Source organism: Emydura macquarii, unplaced genomic scaffold (genome assembly GCF_026122565.2).
Source record: "Emydura macquarii macquarii isolate MOO-44397 ecotype Brisbane River unplaced genomic scaffold, CSIRO-AGI_Emac_v2 contig_2863, whole genome shotgun sequence".
In the NCBI taxonomy this organism is placed as follows: Eukaryota; Metazoa; Chordata; order Testudines; family Chelidae; genus Emydura; species Emydura macquarii.
This window is the reverse complement of record NW_027133000.1, coordinates 2,883,839-2,901,821: the sequence shown is the minus strand read 5'-3', so window position 1 is coordinate 2,901,821 and position 17,983 is coordinate 2,883,839. Positions and strand designations below refer to the sequence as shown.

Here is a 17,983-nt window from a genome sequence, read left to right as displayed (position 1 = left end):
AAGAGGCCGGTATGGTTCCTGGAGTGAGAGAAGGGCTGCAGACAGAAAGTGCAGAGTGTAAGTACTAGAAGGGGCATCAGCCTGGCAGAGCTAATCCCCAGAACAACCAGGAGGCGGCACCATCCTGTGGAAGGTAGCGCACTCCCTCTCACACATAGTAACACGCTGGAGAATCAGATTTACACCCGTAAGCACCAACATTTACAACTAAAATCTACTTGCATTCATTTATTGGGCAGCTATCATTAAGACACCAAAGGGGTAGATTAGAAGGAGTATTTCCTTTGGTATTGATATAACATAGGGAGTGTTTCATCTACCAACAAAGCCAGATTTATAACCTTTGCACAAAGCTTGATCCTTCTTAGCATCCTCATCATACTCCACTGCCATGGCTTGCACTTTATACCTTGCTCCCTCTCAAAATAGAGCAGTACAAAGCATTCTGACTAAGCCAGCCCCATTAAGATTCTGTTTAAAACTGCATTATTGAAGTATGCTGTGTTCCTATGATCTCCCCAACAGAGTCAGCAGCTAGGGTGACCATAGATGGAGTACGTTTCACAGCCAAGTGACCCAGATTCTAAGTTCCGAGCCATCTTTCCAGCTGCAGTATCTGGGCTTGCGTCCGACTCCTGAGCTGTTGACTGTCAAGCTGCTTCTAAGATGTGTGCCAAGCACAAGCACACATCTCAAAGCTTTGAGGGAAACGGAGTGAGTGCTCCACAACAGGGAGCCCTGCTGATGAAAAGGACAAGGAAGATAAAGGATTTAAAAGCAGGCAGTGAAGGAAAAAACCAAAAAAAGCTGTGTTTCGTTTTCCCTATTCCCAGTTTTTTCCACAATTTGCTTTCTTTTATTTTATCAGAAAGAGCTTAAGTGGTTAGCAAGGCCAGGGTAGCACATCCTCTTTTCATCCACTTGAGGGCAAGGAGCTGAATCATTCCACACAGCGATCTTTAACGATGAAAGGGGAGGTGCAAACAGGTGTTTCCTTAGTTGAATTTCCTTAGTCATCATTTTAAGCTTATTTCCAAAAAGTGTCTTTAAACAAGTTTGATGAAAAAGAACTTCCACCATTTTCTAACAAAATAAGAACAGTCATTCAATTTTCCATTTACTATTTGCATTTCAAACTTCTAGTTTTGAAATGCTTGATTTGAATCCTATAATGCCATTAAAAGAAATCTTTCCTTTAGGGTTATGACCCCCTGTGCATGATCACTGCCCTAATGTGAATCTTAAATTGACTCCGACTACTGCGTAATCCTCTCTGGAGGAGGGACATTTTAATTGTAGCAAGATGGCTTTTTGTGGCTGTCATCACTTCAGGTTTTGTTTCATCACAATCTCTTGAACACACAAGTTTCTTCAATAAGTTCTATGTGCATTCCTGAGAACAGTAAGCCTAAAGGAAAAGCTTATTTTTGGTTTGATAGCTGTTAGCCCATGTTCTCCAACCTGGGTGCCTAAAGTTAGCCCCCTAAATCCACATTAAGATATACCAATAAAAGTAGACTGGTTTTCAAAATTGCAGCTTCAATGGGACTTGAATTTATGTTTCTTCATACTTCTGTGCCTTGATATGAATTTAAAGGGCTAACTTTAGGCACCCAGATTTGAAATGTTGGCCTGGTATCTCTTACCTATTTTGCTTTGTCTGGCACAACAGTCCCAACACTCTTGAAGGACACAGACACCACTCCCGCAGAATAAACACCTCCAAACGACCCATTCATTTTCAGGGAGAAACTTTTCAGGCATAGCAAACTGAACCTATAAATGCCACTTGCACATTTGGGGTACATATTTTATATGCGCACACAAATTGTACTTGTTAGAGCTCTTGAAAAGAAAACATTTACATAGGGAAAGTTTGTTTCCCCAGAATATCATTTACCAGTGACTGATTATATTTAAGTTTATTATGAAATAGCTCATGCTGGGCTTTGAACATAAATCCTTCAAATTAAATGAGAGACGATCTTATGACTAAAGGGGAGACTATCAACTCAAATTTGGCCAAAATATTGATTTTGTAAAAGGAAACAAGCTTCCACAAAACACAAGCATTCACATTTTTAATTATGGATGGAAACAGTTGTTTTTAAGCTAACTCCTCACTGCAATTCGAACACTGAGAACCTTGAAGTGAAACGGACTTCTTCCATTTCTGTGTCCATGTTGGAATAAGTGCAAAAATGAAGAGCATCAACCATTTAATTAAACTGGATTTTTAAAATATCACAGTTTTAACAAGCTACGGTGTGATCAGTACCACCAATTTTTGTTTTACAGTAAGATTTCTTTAATTTGACACTGTTCTTTTAAGGCACATGACTGCCAATCAGGATAAGTGAGGCCAGGATTTCAGCCCAGAAGTTAATGGCTTCTATTCCTGTCTCTGACACCAGCTTCCTGTGTGACCTTGGGAAAGTCACTTAACCTCTGTGTCTCCGTTTCTGTATCTGTACAATGAGGGTGTGAAGGGTTTAATTCATGTCTGTGAGCTCTTCAGGATCTTTGGATGGAAGAATTGTCATCTTTTATTTCTTCAAATTTATAAAACAGAGTTATAGGCACCCATCCTATAAAGTAACACAAACTAAATGATAGAAAAGGGCTACCAAAGAAATGAACACCGCAATCCTCCACAATAGCCTGAGAAAATGTAGGCTTCACACCATGCATGAAATATTAACAAATGTGGGCTCTGGCAAGCCCAGGGAAAAGAAAATTCCTAAAACACGGACCCATTACAGAGTATGCCTATACATTTACTAGATGGGACTTTGTCTTAAAGAGTTTAACTGCAGCCTGGTACAGGGAGAGTGACACTGCAAAAAAATGTAGTCTTTGAAAAAAGTTCCAGTAAATAAAGCTATCTTATAGGACTTCCAAAAATGTAAAGGTGTTTACAAGCTTTCTATTCTATCTGGTTAAAATAAATCCATGTATTTATATTGTAAATTCTTCAGGGCATGGCCATGTCTGTAATATATTTGTACAGCAGCTAGCACAATGGGGCCCTGATCCATGATTTGAGCTAGGTGCTATCCCAATAGAAATAATTACTACTGCTTTTAAACACAGAATTAAGCAGCTTTTTTCCCCCTGAGCAGTCAGCCACAAATGACAGTATAAATCGTTTCAAGATTAATTTTTAAAAATACAGAACCTATAAAAATATAAATCTGTTTAAGGTATTACTATATCGTAATCCAGCTATTACTATGTTCTATAGATTAGCATAATTTTTTTTAAATGACAAAACAAAACCAGGCATTGCATTTCTACCTCTACATATGCCAGGATGCAAACAGACTGCCACCCAGTGGATTAGGACCAAGCATACCCATTCAATACAGAATTGCTGACAAATTTATTTTCACTAAAATGTGCATGAGTTATTTTGTTAATATAGTAAACTGTTCAAACACGAATTCTGTTCTCATGTTGTCTGCAAGAAACTGTCTTGTGCCTGAAAAATTAATCTCTGCAAAAAGGCACAGGGTGTGTAAAGCTTTCAGAATTACCAGAAAAATTAATCTACCAAATCAGCCCTCAGCACAGAAATTGTTAACTGGTGTAAACAATCACTTCAGAGACAGATTACAATCAAAATGCACAGAACAGCCTGTGACATTCTAGGAAAGGCTTGGCCAAGAGCATTCCTAGTGTAGTTGAGAAATGCTGAATGGCACATGCTTATATGGCTTGACATCGCTCATATATTGGAGTTCATTTGTATTTGTAAAATCCTTCACCAGTCTTCTTACCCATCTTCTTCTCCTCTACCAATTTATTCAGCAGTGGACTGGGTGCAAACAGAGGATTGTTTGGCTCTAAGGAATGCCATCCTGGTGGGAGAGAGGAAGGATAGGTTAGTGGTGGTATTTATTCTTTGCAAAGAAGGTGATCTGCTAGGTGCCAGGGACATTTCAGTACTCTTCCATGAAAGACATGAAATATTCTGATGTGGGGCTTGTCACTCTCTCCTATTTAAGTTCTTCCACTTGAATTAAATATTAATTGGACCAGAGAAAGAGCTAGAATGACTCTATAGCTTAGTGATTAGGGCACTCATCTGAGGTGGCAGATCCCCGTTCAAATCCCTTCTCCTCATCAGGAAGACAGGGGGAGGTCTTGAACCGCAGATCTCCCACATCCTGGGTGAGCTCCCTAACCACTAGACTAAAGATAGTAAGGGAGGTTCAGCCTCCTCTTCCTCCCCCAGCTATTCTGTGTGAACTCACCTGAGGGGCCCAATCCAGGAGATGGGGCATGCCTTTGAACGTGCCAACTGGATCAGGTCCCCACATATGACTAAGGCAGCCAAATGCCTGTCTTCCCTGATATGTGCTATGGCTTAGGTGGGAGACAGGTGCCTGGATCCCTAGAGAAAGGCTGCAGTGTGCATGTCCAGATGCAGAAATTTAGGAAGTTTTCTGCATTGCAGTGGTATTTAAAAACAGGACTTAGACACCTAAGTACCTTAGTGGATGCTAGGTATATTCTATGTACCATTGAAAGAGGTTATGCCCATGGTCCGAGCAGTTGGGATATTATATAGTACTAAAAACACTGAGGAGAGTCCAGGAGACAAGGGGTTAAAATAAAGGGAAGGACTGGAAGAGCAGGGATGAAAGGAGAATTCTAACCTCTGCAACAGTCGGCAAACTGTAAGAGTGCTCAGAAGTATTGACTAATAAAAAGCCAAGTGATTTACTGAAGAGCATTTTCTGGAAGTGAAATTCTGTTTGAAGCAAACCTTTTTAAGAACACCAGCTGAATACATCAGAGCCATTTAAACAATTACAGCCAGACACTGTCATCCATTGCTCCTCAGTCCCCTATTTCCCATCAGGAAAGCAGAGCCAGTTATTAAACCAGTGATCAACCACTTAGAAGCTTGAGGGAGAGTGGCCCTTTCCTTCACCTTGAAACCTACTTCATGCTGGGGAGCTGCTGTCATGAAAGATGTCACTATGGTAACGTCTGCAAGAACAGCACATATACCTCATCCCTCAAAATATATTTGCCAGAATAATTCTATAGGAACAGAATCACTATGGGCCCCGTTACTGAGCACAGCAAGGGGAGGGAAAAGGTTCTAGGGATAACAGGTTGGACACAGACTCAGCCTGAGATTATTAAAAATCCCAATTAGCTTGGCTTTAAATTTGTTTAGTTTTTCAGATGCCATTTGGATAATCAGCTCAAACATTCATCTCATCTATGAGGTGCTTCTCCAAGACCATCTCCTTTGGGGTCTGACATTTTATAGCTATTCAGAAGCCAAAAGATTTAGTGTTCCACATTTTGTTGTTCACTTACACATGACGAGATATTCAACTTTGTAACAAACAAACTATTAGCTCTGCCTGGAAATATAGTTTGTAATACATATTGGAAAATGGATTGGAGGGAACATTTTCCCAAATATCTGTCACTTCCAATTCATCCCTCTCTTCCCTTTCCTCCCCCCATTTTTCATTAGCTTCTACAGTTTCATTAGGACTATTAAAGTGCACTGATACACTGTGTTTTCAATGGAGAAGTATGTCAGCAAAATAACCATTCTCAGTTTTCCCATCAATAAAATGTGGATAATAGTATTTCCCTACACCTCACAGAGGCGTTTTGAAGACTTAGCTCGTTTGAAAAGGGCTCTGATGATATAAAGCAATACTTAAGTATTAACAATGCTTAGCACTTAAGCATAGTACTCAGCAATAAACGTTTTAATACTAGAAGTAAAATACAGGCAACAATAATGATAAACACATGACTGGGAACTATCATACACATTTGTTACAGAAGGAAGACCATTTAACATTTATATGGGAAATACATATTAATGCTTCTTGTTTAAGCTTCTACTACCCAAAATCTGAAAAGACTTACGCTCCCAGCTCACCCATAGAGATCACCTTGACAAAGAGTCTAGTTTAGGATAATCCCCAATGGTCACTTTTTCTCTCATAGTATCAAGAAAAGTGTGTGTAAACTGAGCACTCTGACCTCTTCCTAATGTTTCCCAGTTACTTTTCCACACAGTCTTTACACCATTCCACTAGGATGGAGCTCACCTTCTGTCAAACGAGTGAACACACTTGCTTACCTCTATAGCAAACTTCCAAGTTTCCTCTCTTAATTACCTCCAGTTAACACAAGCCTGCATTTAGAATTTGCATGTCCTTACCATGCTGTAATTCCTATCACATATCTTTGCTGAATCTTTATACCTTTCCCTTATGCTGCTTTATGAAATGCCACACTTTCCAGTCACTCTGGCACCCAAAAGCAGCCAACTTGTTTTTACACAATGTGCAATCCATTTTTCTAATTGTTAAGTGTTGCAGTAATCATATTTATTTTAAAGAGATGGGTTTGTCTCTCCAGAATAACAGTTATAAATCATTTAGTAGAACTCCAATCAAAACAAAGAAACTGCTTAAGCAAAAGGGTTTCTTATTTCACTTCATGTATATACATGTACCATTCTCCAAGGAAATTTAAGTCAGTTTTATAAATTAAAGCCAGAAAAGTTTGGAAGGGATTTTACAGTGTGAGTTTATGGGTGTTCTTTGGAGCACATTCTTTAAGGGGAAGTGGAAGAGTTCAACAGTTCAGATTCATTTCATGCTTCTCTCACCCCCACAACACACTGTGACCTGGTCTCTGTTAGAAAAGCACCTATATTCCGGTAGCGGTCTATGACAGCAAAGAGCTCAAAGCCTGAGCCTTAGCTGCATTAGCAGCTCAACACCAGTGCTGCTGTACCATTGATGACCACTGCTGCAACAAGGGTACTAATTTTTCTAGTGCAGACAAACCCAAAGGGACCTTCTCAGAACCACCATAGCCACTTGGTGTGAACCTTGCCCATTTCTGACACACCTGCCTTTGAAAATGATGGTGTTATTATTGATGCTGATTGATAACTCAGGGTTATTCCCCCAATCCTTAAATGACAGTCACTTATACTCAATTTAAACTGATGAGTCAGATTTAACATGACACATCCAGTTACAAATTAGCTAAGAAAGAAAGAAAATGTGTATACAATACCATCTACAATATATTTACTGGTATCCAACCCAACATAGTCCAGCAGTTCAAATGGACCCATGGGATAGCCAGCCCCCAGTTTCATAGCAACATCAATATCTTCCTTTGATGCATCTCCTAGAGAAAAGATTGACAGTTCAATGAGCAGAGAAGATTCTGCATCCATTTGCCATCACTTTTAAATAATTAACAGAGTGTTATTTCATGCTGGCACAACTCTTTACAGTAATCTTTGCACACACCATGTCCACTAAAACTGGAGTCTGCACACAGTAAATATGTTATGAAATCAAGCACTGTGTTTGGTGTGATTATCAGCAGAAATATAAATCAGTAAGTATTAGGCTTACACAGAATAGCACTGTCATCTAGCTGGCATACTTTCAAGGACAGATTAAGGCCAAATACATGGACCCATAGATTAAAGTTGTGAGAAAAGCCCAGAAGCCAATAACTCTATAGATCCCTGGGGGCTCTACTGCTCCAATATGTGGGCCCAGAAAGCAAAGCAGAATGAGGCAGGACAAGCTAGAAAGAAGAGTACAAAGCTGGGCCTCTCCCACAATATGTTTGTGGGCCTAATTCCCATTTTCCTAAATTCCTCCTCATTGTATTGCCTATTTCAGTAGAGGCTATTGTGCTGTATGTGAGGATCGTGATACAAGACTCCCTAATCCATGGCACACTGGCAAGACAAGAAGAGACCACCATTTTAACTAAAGTTAAAGTTGTGCGAAACCTTGCAAACAAGTCACTCAAATTTTTGTGCTTGATTATTTTTAAGTTTTCATAAAAATATCTTGCTTTGTTGTAAGTCTATGCATTTCAGACTTTCTAAAAGTATAAAATATATAGAAATGTCATTAATAAAATTCCCAACACTGAGACTTGAGACACTTAATTTATAGCTTTATAACGTGAATCTGAAAAATAATCTCATGTGGTTTCAAAAAAAAGGAAAGGGAAGAAGAATAGAACAATTCACTTATATAAAGATTAGACCTAGAGAAAGATGTCAGAGACAAGGTAGCCATTAAAGGACTTACACAAAGCTCCTTGGAGTCAAAGGGAATCTTTCAATTGACTTCCAAGGACTTTGGTTCAAGCCCAAAGTGATCAAGTTAAACAAGTCTCAAAGGTCCCAATTCTGTGAAGTATCAAGTGCCATCAATTCCCACAGAGGTTGACGGGAACTGAGAATGGTCAGCAGTTCCCTGGACTCCATTCTTACTCATAACCAACAAGAATGCTTTGAATTGTGGAATGTGAGCAAGAAGTTTTCAAATTGCCTTTTATTTAAGCATGACAACTTCAACTGCTGATCTGCTTCTGATGCAGCTGGTTTTATAGCTCATTTCCCTTTCTGTGGCTGATACATTCTTTTGTATGCTTTCCCCCCTTTTTTAAAAAAAATCATGTTGAAATGTTTGGGATCGCATTTTACTTTTAAAAAGATGGTAAGAACTAGTCTGTAGGTTTCACTAATGGAAAATTTTTTTTGATGCTGTTTAATTTCAACATGATTTAAACTACTGGGCCTAATTCATCACAGCTGTAAATGGATGCAGCTCAGTTGAAGTTGAGGGAATTGTACCTACTTACAACAGCAATAGATTTGGTTCACTTTCTTTGCTATAGTAGACACTTGACCACTTATATGCCTGACCACCTACAGATATTAACCAGCTGCAGGAGGACTCCCTGTCCCCCGGAAACAATACAGAATACAATTAAAAGTATTACAGTACAAACAAAGCTGTCCCCCCAGTTCATAGTCAAAACTACCTGAACAAAGAATTCCATGCAAGTCAGACTAATTTATTGGAGTTTCTTGGTTTTTCAATAAAAAGACTGTAGTATGAACTTTCCTATACTAATCCTCATAGTAAGGCACCAATTTAAATAATTACTTGCACAGTTTCATTAGAGGAATAATGCCCATGCAAAAGCTAAAATCCTGAAATCTTTATTCAGGCACAATACCCATTTGAGTCAATGGGTACTTTGCATGTCTAAGGACTTCAAGGACTGACCCCATAAAATTAGAGTTTCAGTGATTATTACTGCCAAGAAAATATCCTAGATTCCCCACCAAGGGTAGTAGAATAGTGCTCTTTCCCTTGAGTCATTAACCATGAGGATCAACAGAAGAGGGACAGATATGATACAAGTTTAACATGTTCCGGAAGAGGATATGAATCAGAATGTGAACTTGAGGTTTTCAGGCTTTAATGCAACTTCAATCAACTCCCTAAATTGATTTATTAAATAATTAACATTCATTAATAAATCTTAAAGTGTGGAATCCTTGAAATCTTCAACCAAAAAGACCAAACAGAACAAAGCTGAAAACAAAATAATGCTTCTGCTTGGGCAAAAGGGAATTGATTTCATTACAGAATCCGTGTCGATTTTTTCTATAAATTTAAAAATCGGTTGTCTCCCTAAGTGCACAAAATAACATCTATCATTTAACAAAGGCATCTCCTCAATATATTAGAACATCCACAGCCTGTATTCCAAATTGTTATATTTTACTAAGATGTCCCTCTACCCCCGCTCCTTTGCCTTTCAAGTCACTGTAATTTGCTCTATTCTCCCTTCGAGATGTAATTAGGTACATTTGTTGATGGATAAACAAGTAGCACAAGTTTAAATTTCTCCTGGAGATCAAACCATCACTTCCATAAACTATAAAAGAGATTTTTAATATTTAAAGCATATTTACTGGAATCCTGGTAATGGAGTGCTTTCATCTGTAAGAAAATGCTGCTTTCAAAAACAACACATTTGAAATTACATTCCTAATAGCATGCAGCAATGAACTGACTGACTGAAATAAGAACAATTATACTAAGGTCTGGTTTACTACAGAGTTAGGTCAACACAAGGCAGCTCATGTTGAATTAACTGTGGCAGTGTCTACGCTTAAATTTCGCTCCCGCCGATGTAACTACCTTGCTACACTGATTTAACTCCACCGCCACAAGTGGTGTCAATGTAGTTTGTCGACAAAGAGTCAGTGCAGACATTGCATTATTTACGCTGACTATTACTAGCCTTCAGGAACTGTCTCACAATGCCCCACACTGACAATAAAATCGCTATGTGGTGAGGACGCACCACTGACACAAGGAGCAAAGTGTAAACACACACAAATGATGTAATTACTGCAGCACCATATGCCGGTGTAAATTAGGTCGACTCAATTTTGTAGTGTAGAGACAGCCTCAGTAACTTACCCTTTATCCACTCACATTAACAGCTTTTTTTCTTTAAGAAATTAGTTTAGGTTTTTAAGGTTAACTGGGTGTGGTTATGGGAGTCAGGATTCCTTCCCTTCCAAATACTATTGTAAAAGACTAGCACTAACACAGGAGCTCCCAAAGTAACTAGGGCTAATGGGAGAGGAGCAGGAGGTTATTGGGAGGCAACAAGACTGAGGTTCTATCTACACTACTGTGTCTATGCCATTCAGCATAACCCCTAGTGTAGATGCAGTCTATACCAACAGGAGTTTTTCTGTTGGTGTGGGAACACCAGCTGCACCAACTCTGGGGATTTTGTTGGCATAGCTATGTCAGTCAGGGAATTGTTTTTTTCAAATCCTTAACTGCCATAGTGCTGCAGATATAACTTTTAAGTGCAGAAAGCCTGAGGCTCTTACGTGCCCAAAACACGTTTGAATAGGGGTTTTAGGGCTTGTCTACAAAAGGAGTTAATCCAGAATAGTTATTCTGGATTATTTCAGGTGTGGATTTTCTTATTCCAAAAATAAGAGCATCCACATATGGAGTTAATCAGGAATAGTTAATCCACTTTAAATTCACACCCTACTTTATACCAGATTTTCATGTGTAAATATGCCCAGAGGCTCCTAAAACACTTTCAGAAACGTCACCCATCATCTTAACCTATGAACAGATGTTCTAACCAAGCCAACTCTCCCCATCATCTCTAAACTTCAAGCATTTCCAAGCCATCAGAAAATTCACATAAGCAATTCATAAATACGGATTCAGCATACAGGGATTGCTCAGCAACTCAAAATTCAGATGAGAAAATTCTTTTAATTACACCTATAGGCTGACATTTGATGTGATCACATCATCTTTTATCACCTGACTGATTGATTCCTAAGAAATCAAAATTTTGTAACAATCCCAATACTTATCTGAAGAGATTTAATATAGAAGAGTAACATGTCAACATCCCACAAAGTAAATACCACTGATAAATACCTCTCTCATAAAGCCTAACTGCTTCCATCAGGTATGGCACCAAGAGACGATTCACAACAAATCCTGGGGTGTCCTGTAAAATAAATAAATAAATTAAAAAACCTAGAGATTCTAAATAAAGCCTGTATAGCCAAATGCTGCATTACAAGTTCAACAGGCTTATTAAATCACCAAGTTTCAGTTCACTCTGCACTGCTAGACTTTTGCCTGATTTATCTGTTCACTATTTTTCCTTAACAGAAATTAATCTCATAACTAAAAAGTGTTGTGTGATCAAATATCACCGAGGAACATAAAAGTGCCTCATCCTAACTCTTAATTATTAATTCATCTTAAAAGACAATGTGACCTCTTGGAAAGCTACTTGGAGAATGCTATTTAGAAAAATTCTGCTGATACTGGGTTTTTTGTGATCTTGGGAGAGGAGTTCTTCCTTTTTTTGTGTGCATTTATTATGAGACACATTCATGGCTTAAAAGTTTATCTGCTTCTGCAGTTTATTCATCACTGTCAGTCAAACTTCTGTGATATCACAATCACTTCAAACAGCAACCCATTTCAATGTTGCAAATAGAAGACGATGGTCTGGGCTGAGAATTATTCAGCAGGGGCAGGTTAACTCTCAAACAAGATCTTGTTTGAATGTAAGCTTCTATAGTAATCAAAAATGTGAAACAGAACATATGAAAGTACTGTAAATACCAGTATTATTTAATATACAATCTCATTTTAGGATAATCATCAAATACTACAAAATACTACATCTCACTCTTATACAGCACTTTTCGTTACAGGTCTCTAAGTGCTTCACAATGTTAGGTAAGCATTATAATCCTTTTTTTGCAGAGGGGAAAATTAATGCACAGAATGGTGAAGCAACTTGCCCAAGGTCACACTTCCATAGTGCTCTTCACCCATGGAATTCAAAGTATTTTACAAACAGTAAGTGATTATGATGGGAAAGAGTTATCTACACTTTACAATTTGGGAAACTGAAATACAGAGATGTAAAAACCCGTCCAAGACCACAAAGCAATGCAGTGACAGAAACAGAACCCGGGTTCCTGACTGTCAGGTTGCCTCTAATTGGTAGACAATAATTCCTCCTTGCTATGGGCCAGATGCTTCCTGAGGGCCACGAAAGCTGGGGAACCATCATCCTGCCTCCTGCCCCCTAACTCCAGTCGTCAGAAGCCATCTATAAGGCTAATGAGCAAAAAGTAGTGAAGATCAATACTGGTATAACTCCCACTGAGAGGAATAATGTGCAAACAGTAACCATAGTGGAGGATCCCAAGCCAACAGCACATGAACTGGTTGTGGGTGCCTCAGGTCTTTGGAAGCCAAGATTCCAGAGGGAGGGGTTTCTGCTTCTCCACTGTAGAGTATGAATGGATTGGAGCACTTAACTGTGATCCCTGACCTGCACTAGGTTTGTCAGAATCATCCCTTGCCTTTTTCACATGACAGCCAGACCCATCCCATTCACACAATGATAAAGCAGACTGGGGTGTCTCATTCTCTCTCTTTTTCAAGGACTTTTAGCAAGCAAGTTGGTCTCTCTGGAAGGGATTTTTATGGGAATGCATAATTTGTATCAGCAGCAGAGTAGAAAATTCTCATTGTGCTCATACAATTACACACCATCTTAAAATGATTTAAAAAAAAAAAAAAAAAAAAAAAAAAAAGGAGCAGACCTGAAGCCTTCTGAGCATTGCTCATCTCTCCTCACAATTTAGATCTACTTGCCTTGCAAGATACTGGATTTTTTCCCAATGCTTTGGTGAATTCCACAAGTGACTCAAAAGTCTTTTGGCTGGTCATTGGGGTCTTGACGACCTAGCAGGGAACCAAAATGTATTAATAGCTAGCCAGAAAGTCATTTTCTCTCCCCACTCCTGCAATTGTGCCAACAATTAAATCATGATTCAGGATATTCTCTAAATATTCCACAAAATCCCTATATTGCAAAGAACACTCACACTAAACTAGATAAATACACATGTAACAATAAAACAGTGAAACTTATTTTAAAGCACTCCAAAGCACCCCCGACACAGCCTGAAATTAAGTGTTACTGTACGATACTTAAAATGTCCACTGGCTCAAAGCAATGGAGTCTATCTTTTTAGAATTCTACTGCAAAGGCCCCTGTGAGGACAGCATAGAAACTTCAAAAGCCATATGGTCTCTACTGTCCAGGGAAACACATTGAGGACATTCTAGAGAACCATGTTTACACACAGTTCTTGATAGAAAGGGCGTAGCATGGCTTTCTTGGCCAATATAAACAGGGGGCACAGACAGACATTCTATTACATCAATACACAAAGTCTAAAGAAAACAGTTTTTAATTTCTATTTTTCAAACTGTGTAAAGGTCTCTTATAAGCTTAAGAGTAAGAAGGGCCTGAATTATTTTCTTAGAAATTTAGTCCTTACCCATTAGCAAACGTGATTTTTCTGAAGATTTTGACAGAGTTTGAACTTAACAAGGTACCTGTTTACTCATTTATTAGTGTCCCAGCATGAGAAATGATGCCGATACAGTTCTGGAAATAATGTTTGTTAGTTAACTTGGACTCTCTATGTAGCCACTCAGAATCAACAATGCTACATAAGCAATGAGAGGTGGACTACATCATTACAAGAGTTTCAGTGGAATTTGGTCTCCTAAGCATCAGAATGGCTTAATGAAAGCAACACAAAAACACAGTGAGCATTGAATAAAAGCAGGATTTGTTTCTCAGCAGTAAAATGGTAGTATATTTTCTTCTGAAGTTAGATCTAAGCATCTGGAAGATATTCACACAAGACTGTTCACCACTTTCAAGGAAGCTCAAATTTATTTTACTTCTATGAATTTTGAAGCTTACTCTCTCAAGTTATCAAAGGAAAAATCCCCCAAAACTCTATTCTTCTCTTCTGAAAAGGAGTCAAAGTTTAAGGTGAGAAGGGATCACCAGGTCATCTAGTCCATCCTCCTGTACATCATAGGCCACCACCACCACCCGCATACTAAACCCAACTACCAAAATTAGACCAAGTATTTATGGCCCACCGGAAGGTACTGAGGGGCACCAATGCCTGAGACCCCTACAGTGGCAAAGGAATGATTAAGTGAGATATAGCCAGATAATCCTGGCATGTGACCCACACTCACATGCTGAGGAGGAAGGTGAAACCCCCCATGGTCACTGCCAATTTGATCTGGCAGAAAATTCTTTCCCAACCCCACACATGGCAGTCAGTTACACCCTGAGCATGCAAATATGAATCAACCAGGTAAGAGAACATCTGTTTGTGAAATGCATAGACATTGGAGAGAATTTCTGCACGAACTTAAAAAATGGCCTTTAGACAATCTTAAAAGGGATTTGTGACAGATTTGACCCCAGCATCACAGGCATTTTAACAATGTAGTTTTAGTTAGCCACTAGCATGCTGAGTTCAAACTGTTAACGCCTAAAGCAAGTGCTTAAATGTCACAGGGTCAAAATGCGTGTCCCACTGCAGAATTTATACAAAATTTTAAATATACTAGAACATTTAAAATAGATACTGAAGCCTGCTGCAGTGGCATGGGTATGTCCTCTCCAGATGCATAATTAAAAGTATCACTTATCCTGCAATTCTGTTCTGAATCTCTTTCTTCCTCAAAGATGTTCTGCAGTTCTTCCAGATCTCTACTTTCAGGTAATGCAATGCAAGTAGATTTTCACCTGTTCTGACCCCAGCGCTTTATACTTCTGAAGCAAAGAAACTGAGGGCTATACAGTTACCATATCCAATCTTTCAGACAAGGCCCTAAAAGACACAGGTTCATCATCTCTAAACAGAAATGAAAGACCCCATGGTATTTTTGGAAAGAGCAGGGCCAAAATGTGCACTTCTTCCACTATTATTTAGTGTGCTGCACACTAGAGGACTATTTATTTAGGCAGGTATTCATATATTCATCACCACAGAATTTGAGTGCAAGCTGATCCCAGAGAGGACTACATTTCAGCACTGCTATACAGATATGATTTGAAAAAGCACTTAAATCCTTTAGAAGTAACTATCTAAAAGTAAGAAATTAAATAAAATTCTTAACTTGCTCACACTGCATGTAATAGGACTCAATTTTGCCCGTAAAACCATCTGTTAATTAGAGATGAATGCTCATATTGGAAAGTAGGATCGGGCCCATCACATATTAAAGACCTGTCTATATACAAAGATGCCCAGGATTAATTTAAAGTGTGACTAAAGCAGATTTATTTAAACCAGTCTAAAAGTCCATGTGGATGTTCTTATCTCAATTTAAATCAGGCGTATTAAGTTGGGAATAGGTTTAAACTAAACTGAAATAAGCCACTCTTCACCCAAAATGAGAGTGCGCACATTGGGGTGTGTCAGTTTAACTGAACTAGTTTAATTAAATCGGTGCAAATCTATGGGTAGATAAATCCTAAATCAAGCTTTCAATAGCAAATCTAAAATACTCTATATACACAATATGAAAGAGTTACTATTACTATGGGAATCTGAACTTGTACTTCTCTACATAAATGCTTAATGTCAAGTGAAATTAAGCCCAAAATTGAGGTTTCATAAAAATAAGATTAGTAAAATCTGAGATAATTGAAATATTTCTACGTATTTGGTTACCACTTATTTAATATTCAGACAGAGAACATTTTACATGTCAAAAATCCCAGCATAACATTCAAAATATTGGACAGGTAACATTTGCAGACATTCCTGGTGTTAAATATGTAATCAGATACAAATAATTGTATTTTTCATATCTTAATAAAACTGAGAAATAAAGATCCAAACCTGGTATTAAAACAAATTATTTCAAAATCTCCAAACAATTCACCTGAAACATTGCAGAATCATCACATAGATTGTTTCAAAGATCTAAGGGATCAGATTAGGATGCTCTGAAATATTCACAATAAAGGTGTTAATGGTTGAGGGGATTGGCAAAGGGTCAAGGGTCTTTCACCTCTTTTAACATCGGTTCATACTCAATCTGGGCTGATAGGAACCAAGATTCCTCTGCCATTTAACTGATGACTTAAAAAACCAAAAAGTTATCATCAGACAATTGTCCATATGACTGAAATAATCAAAACTGACATTCTTGGCAGTCTCTGTGGAGGCCAAAAGCTGACTGGACGTGCAGATGGATCAACCATTGATTCTTAGGAGTCAGATTAAAAAGTCCTGTTTAACTACTCAGTCCATATCCCTCTCCCACAATGGAGGTCATTTCACCGTCTTCTCTCTAAAGATAGCGCCTTCAGATCAGGAGAGCTGCATACTGGGATACATCATACAGTAAACCCTCACTATAATGAATCCTGAAGGATCCAAGTCTGAGGACAGAAGAGCTGTCAGCCTCCACCCGCAGCCCCAGGGCTGAAGGAGCTCTCAACCCACCCACCACAATGGGCAGGTCTGGAGGTGGGATCCAGGGACCACGTTCACTATAGCCCAAGGTTTACTATTGTGAAGGGCATTATAGCGAGGGTCTATTGTATTATGTTAATGAAGTCTCAGTGATGTACAATAAGTATATTGCCATGCTATAATTATTATTATAAGAATACTAGAAGACACTTACCTCCACAAGTTTCATCATAGGCACTGGGTTAAAGAAATGGAGGCCACCAAAGCGGTCTTGCCTGGTGGTAGAGTTGGCTATGTCTGTGATTTGCAAGGACGAAGTGTTGCTCGCAAATATTGTGTGTCTGTTGGGAGAGGAAGTGAGGATTGTGTAATTGACAGCTACCTTTGTTAGCAAGAGGGTCTGTGCTCTAAAGAGCAGTAGATTTGCTATGCGCATGAGCTAATGATGAGTGTCTTTTTTTCAGCTAGCCTACTGTAGATGAAGTGTTTTTAAAAGTACCCGTCCACCCACAGGCCCTTCATTGGTCTTTCCATAACATGCAACTAAAATAGCACAGCAATGACTAATAGTTAGGCTCTGAAAGTTGTGTGAATTCTTAACTCCAGGAAGAATATATAGGTCAACTCACTGGATCAAGAAAAGTACTTTTTTCCCCAAGAAAAGTAGAAAACTTTTGCAGTCCCCATCACAAATCTCTTATTTCAGGAAAATCTTTCATTGACTCAAGAGAGTCAATGGGACTTGTACTCTTAAGTCACTTACATGCTTTTGAAAATCCTATTCATAGGAACCTAAATATGGATTTAGGAGCTTAATTTCTGAAAATTTTTGCCAAAGTAAAAAGTAATCTTTTTACAGTACACACTGACAGAGCTAGACAGCAGACATACTGCAAGAAGAAAAAGCAGAGCAGGAAAACTGAGGTGCCACAAAGAGACAGGAACTGCTGCATACAGCACAGCCAATCAGTAGACAGGACCATATCCAGAAGGGGAAGGAAATCCATATATTGGCATAAACCAGTTCTTAAATTTAAATAATTCATATAGTACCTTCTGTCAATGATATCTCAGAGAACTTTTCATTATTATTATTTCATTATTTTCATTCAGTATCTATAAGCACCCCTGTTAGATAGATAATAAGGCTTATTTTACTGGTGGGGAAACTGAGGAAGAGAAAAATTAAATGACTTGCTCTAGGTCACAAGTCAGTGGAAACGTCAGGAATGAAGTTCTTACTGCCAGTTGCCTGCTCTAAACAGA

General features: G+C 38.6%; 1 protein-coding gene across 2 annotated transcripts in view; it reads right to left on the bottom strand.

Moving 5' to 3' along the window:
* Window positions 1-2,068: 2,068 nt before the first annotated feature.
* The window catches only part of HADH (hydroxyacyl-CoA dehydrogenase), a 33,245-nt gene continuing 17,330 nt past the window's right edge, over window positions 2,069-17,983 (bottom strand). The window contains exons 4-8 of one of the 2 annotated variants that reach the window (XM_067568186.1): window positions 16,932-17,058; window positions 13,065-13,154; window positions 11,316-11,388; window positions 7,075-7,191; window positions 2,069-3,860 (exon numbers count right to left, since the gene is read on the bottom strand). In XM_067568186.1, coding sequence (XP_067424287.1) covers window positions 3,742-3,860; window positions 7,075-7,191; window positions 11,316-11,388; window positions 13,065-13,154; window positions 16,932-17,058 — 526 coding nt within the window. In that variant the 3' untranslated portion in view covers window positions 2,069-3,741. The remainder of the gene's footprint in view (window positions 3,861-7,074; window positions 7,192-11,315; window positions 11,389-13,064; window positions 13,155-16,931; window positions 17,059-17,983) is intronic. The other variant, XM_067568187.1, reaches the window with a different exon arrangement.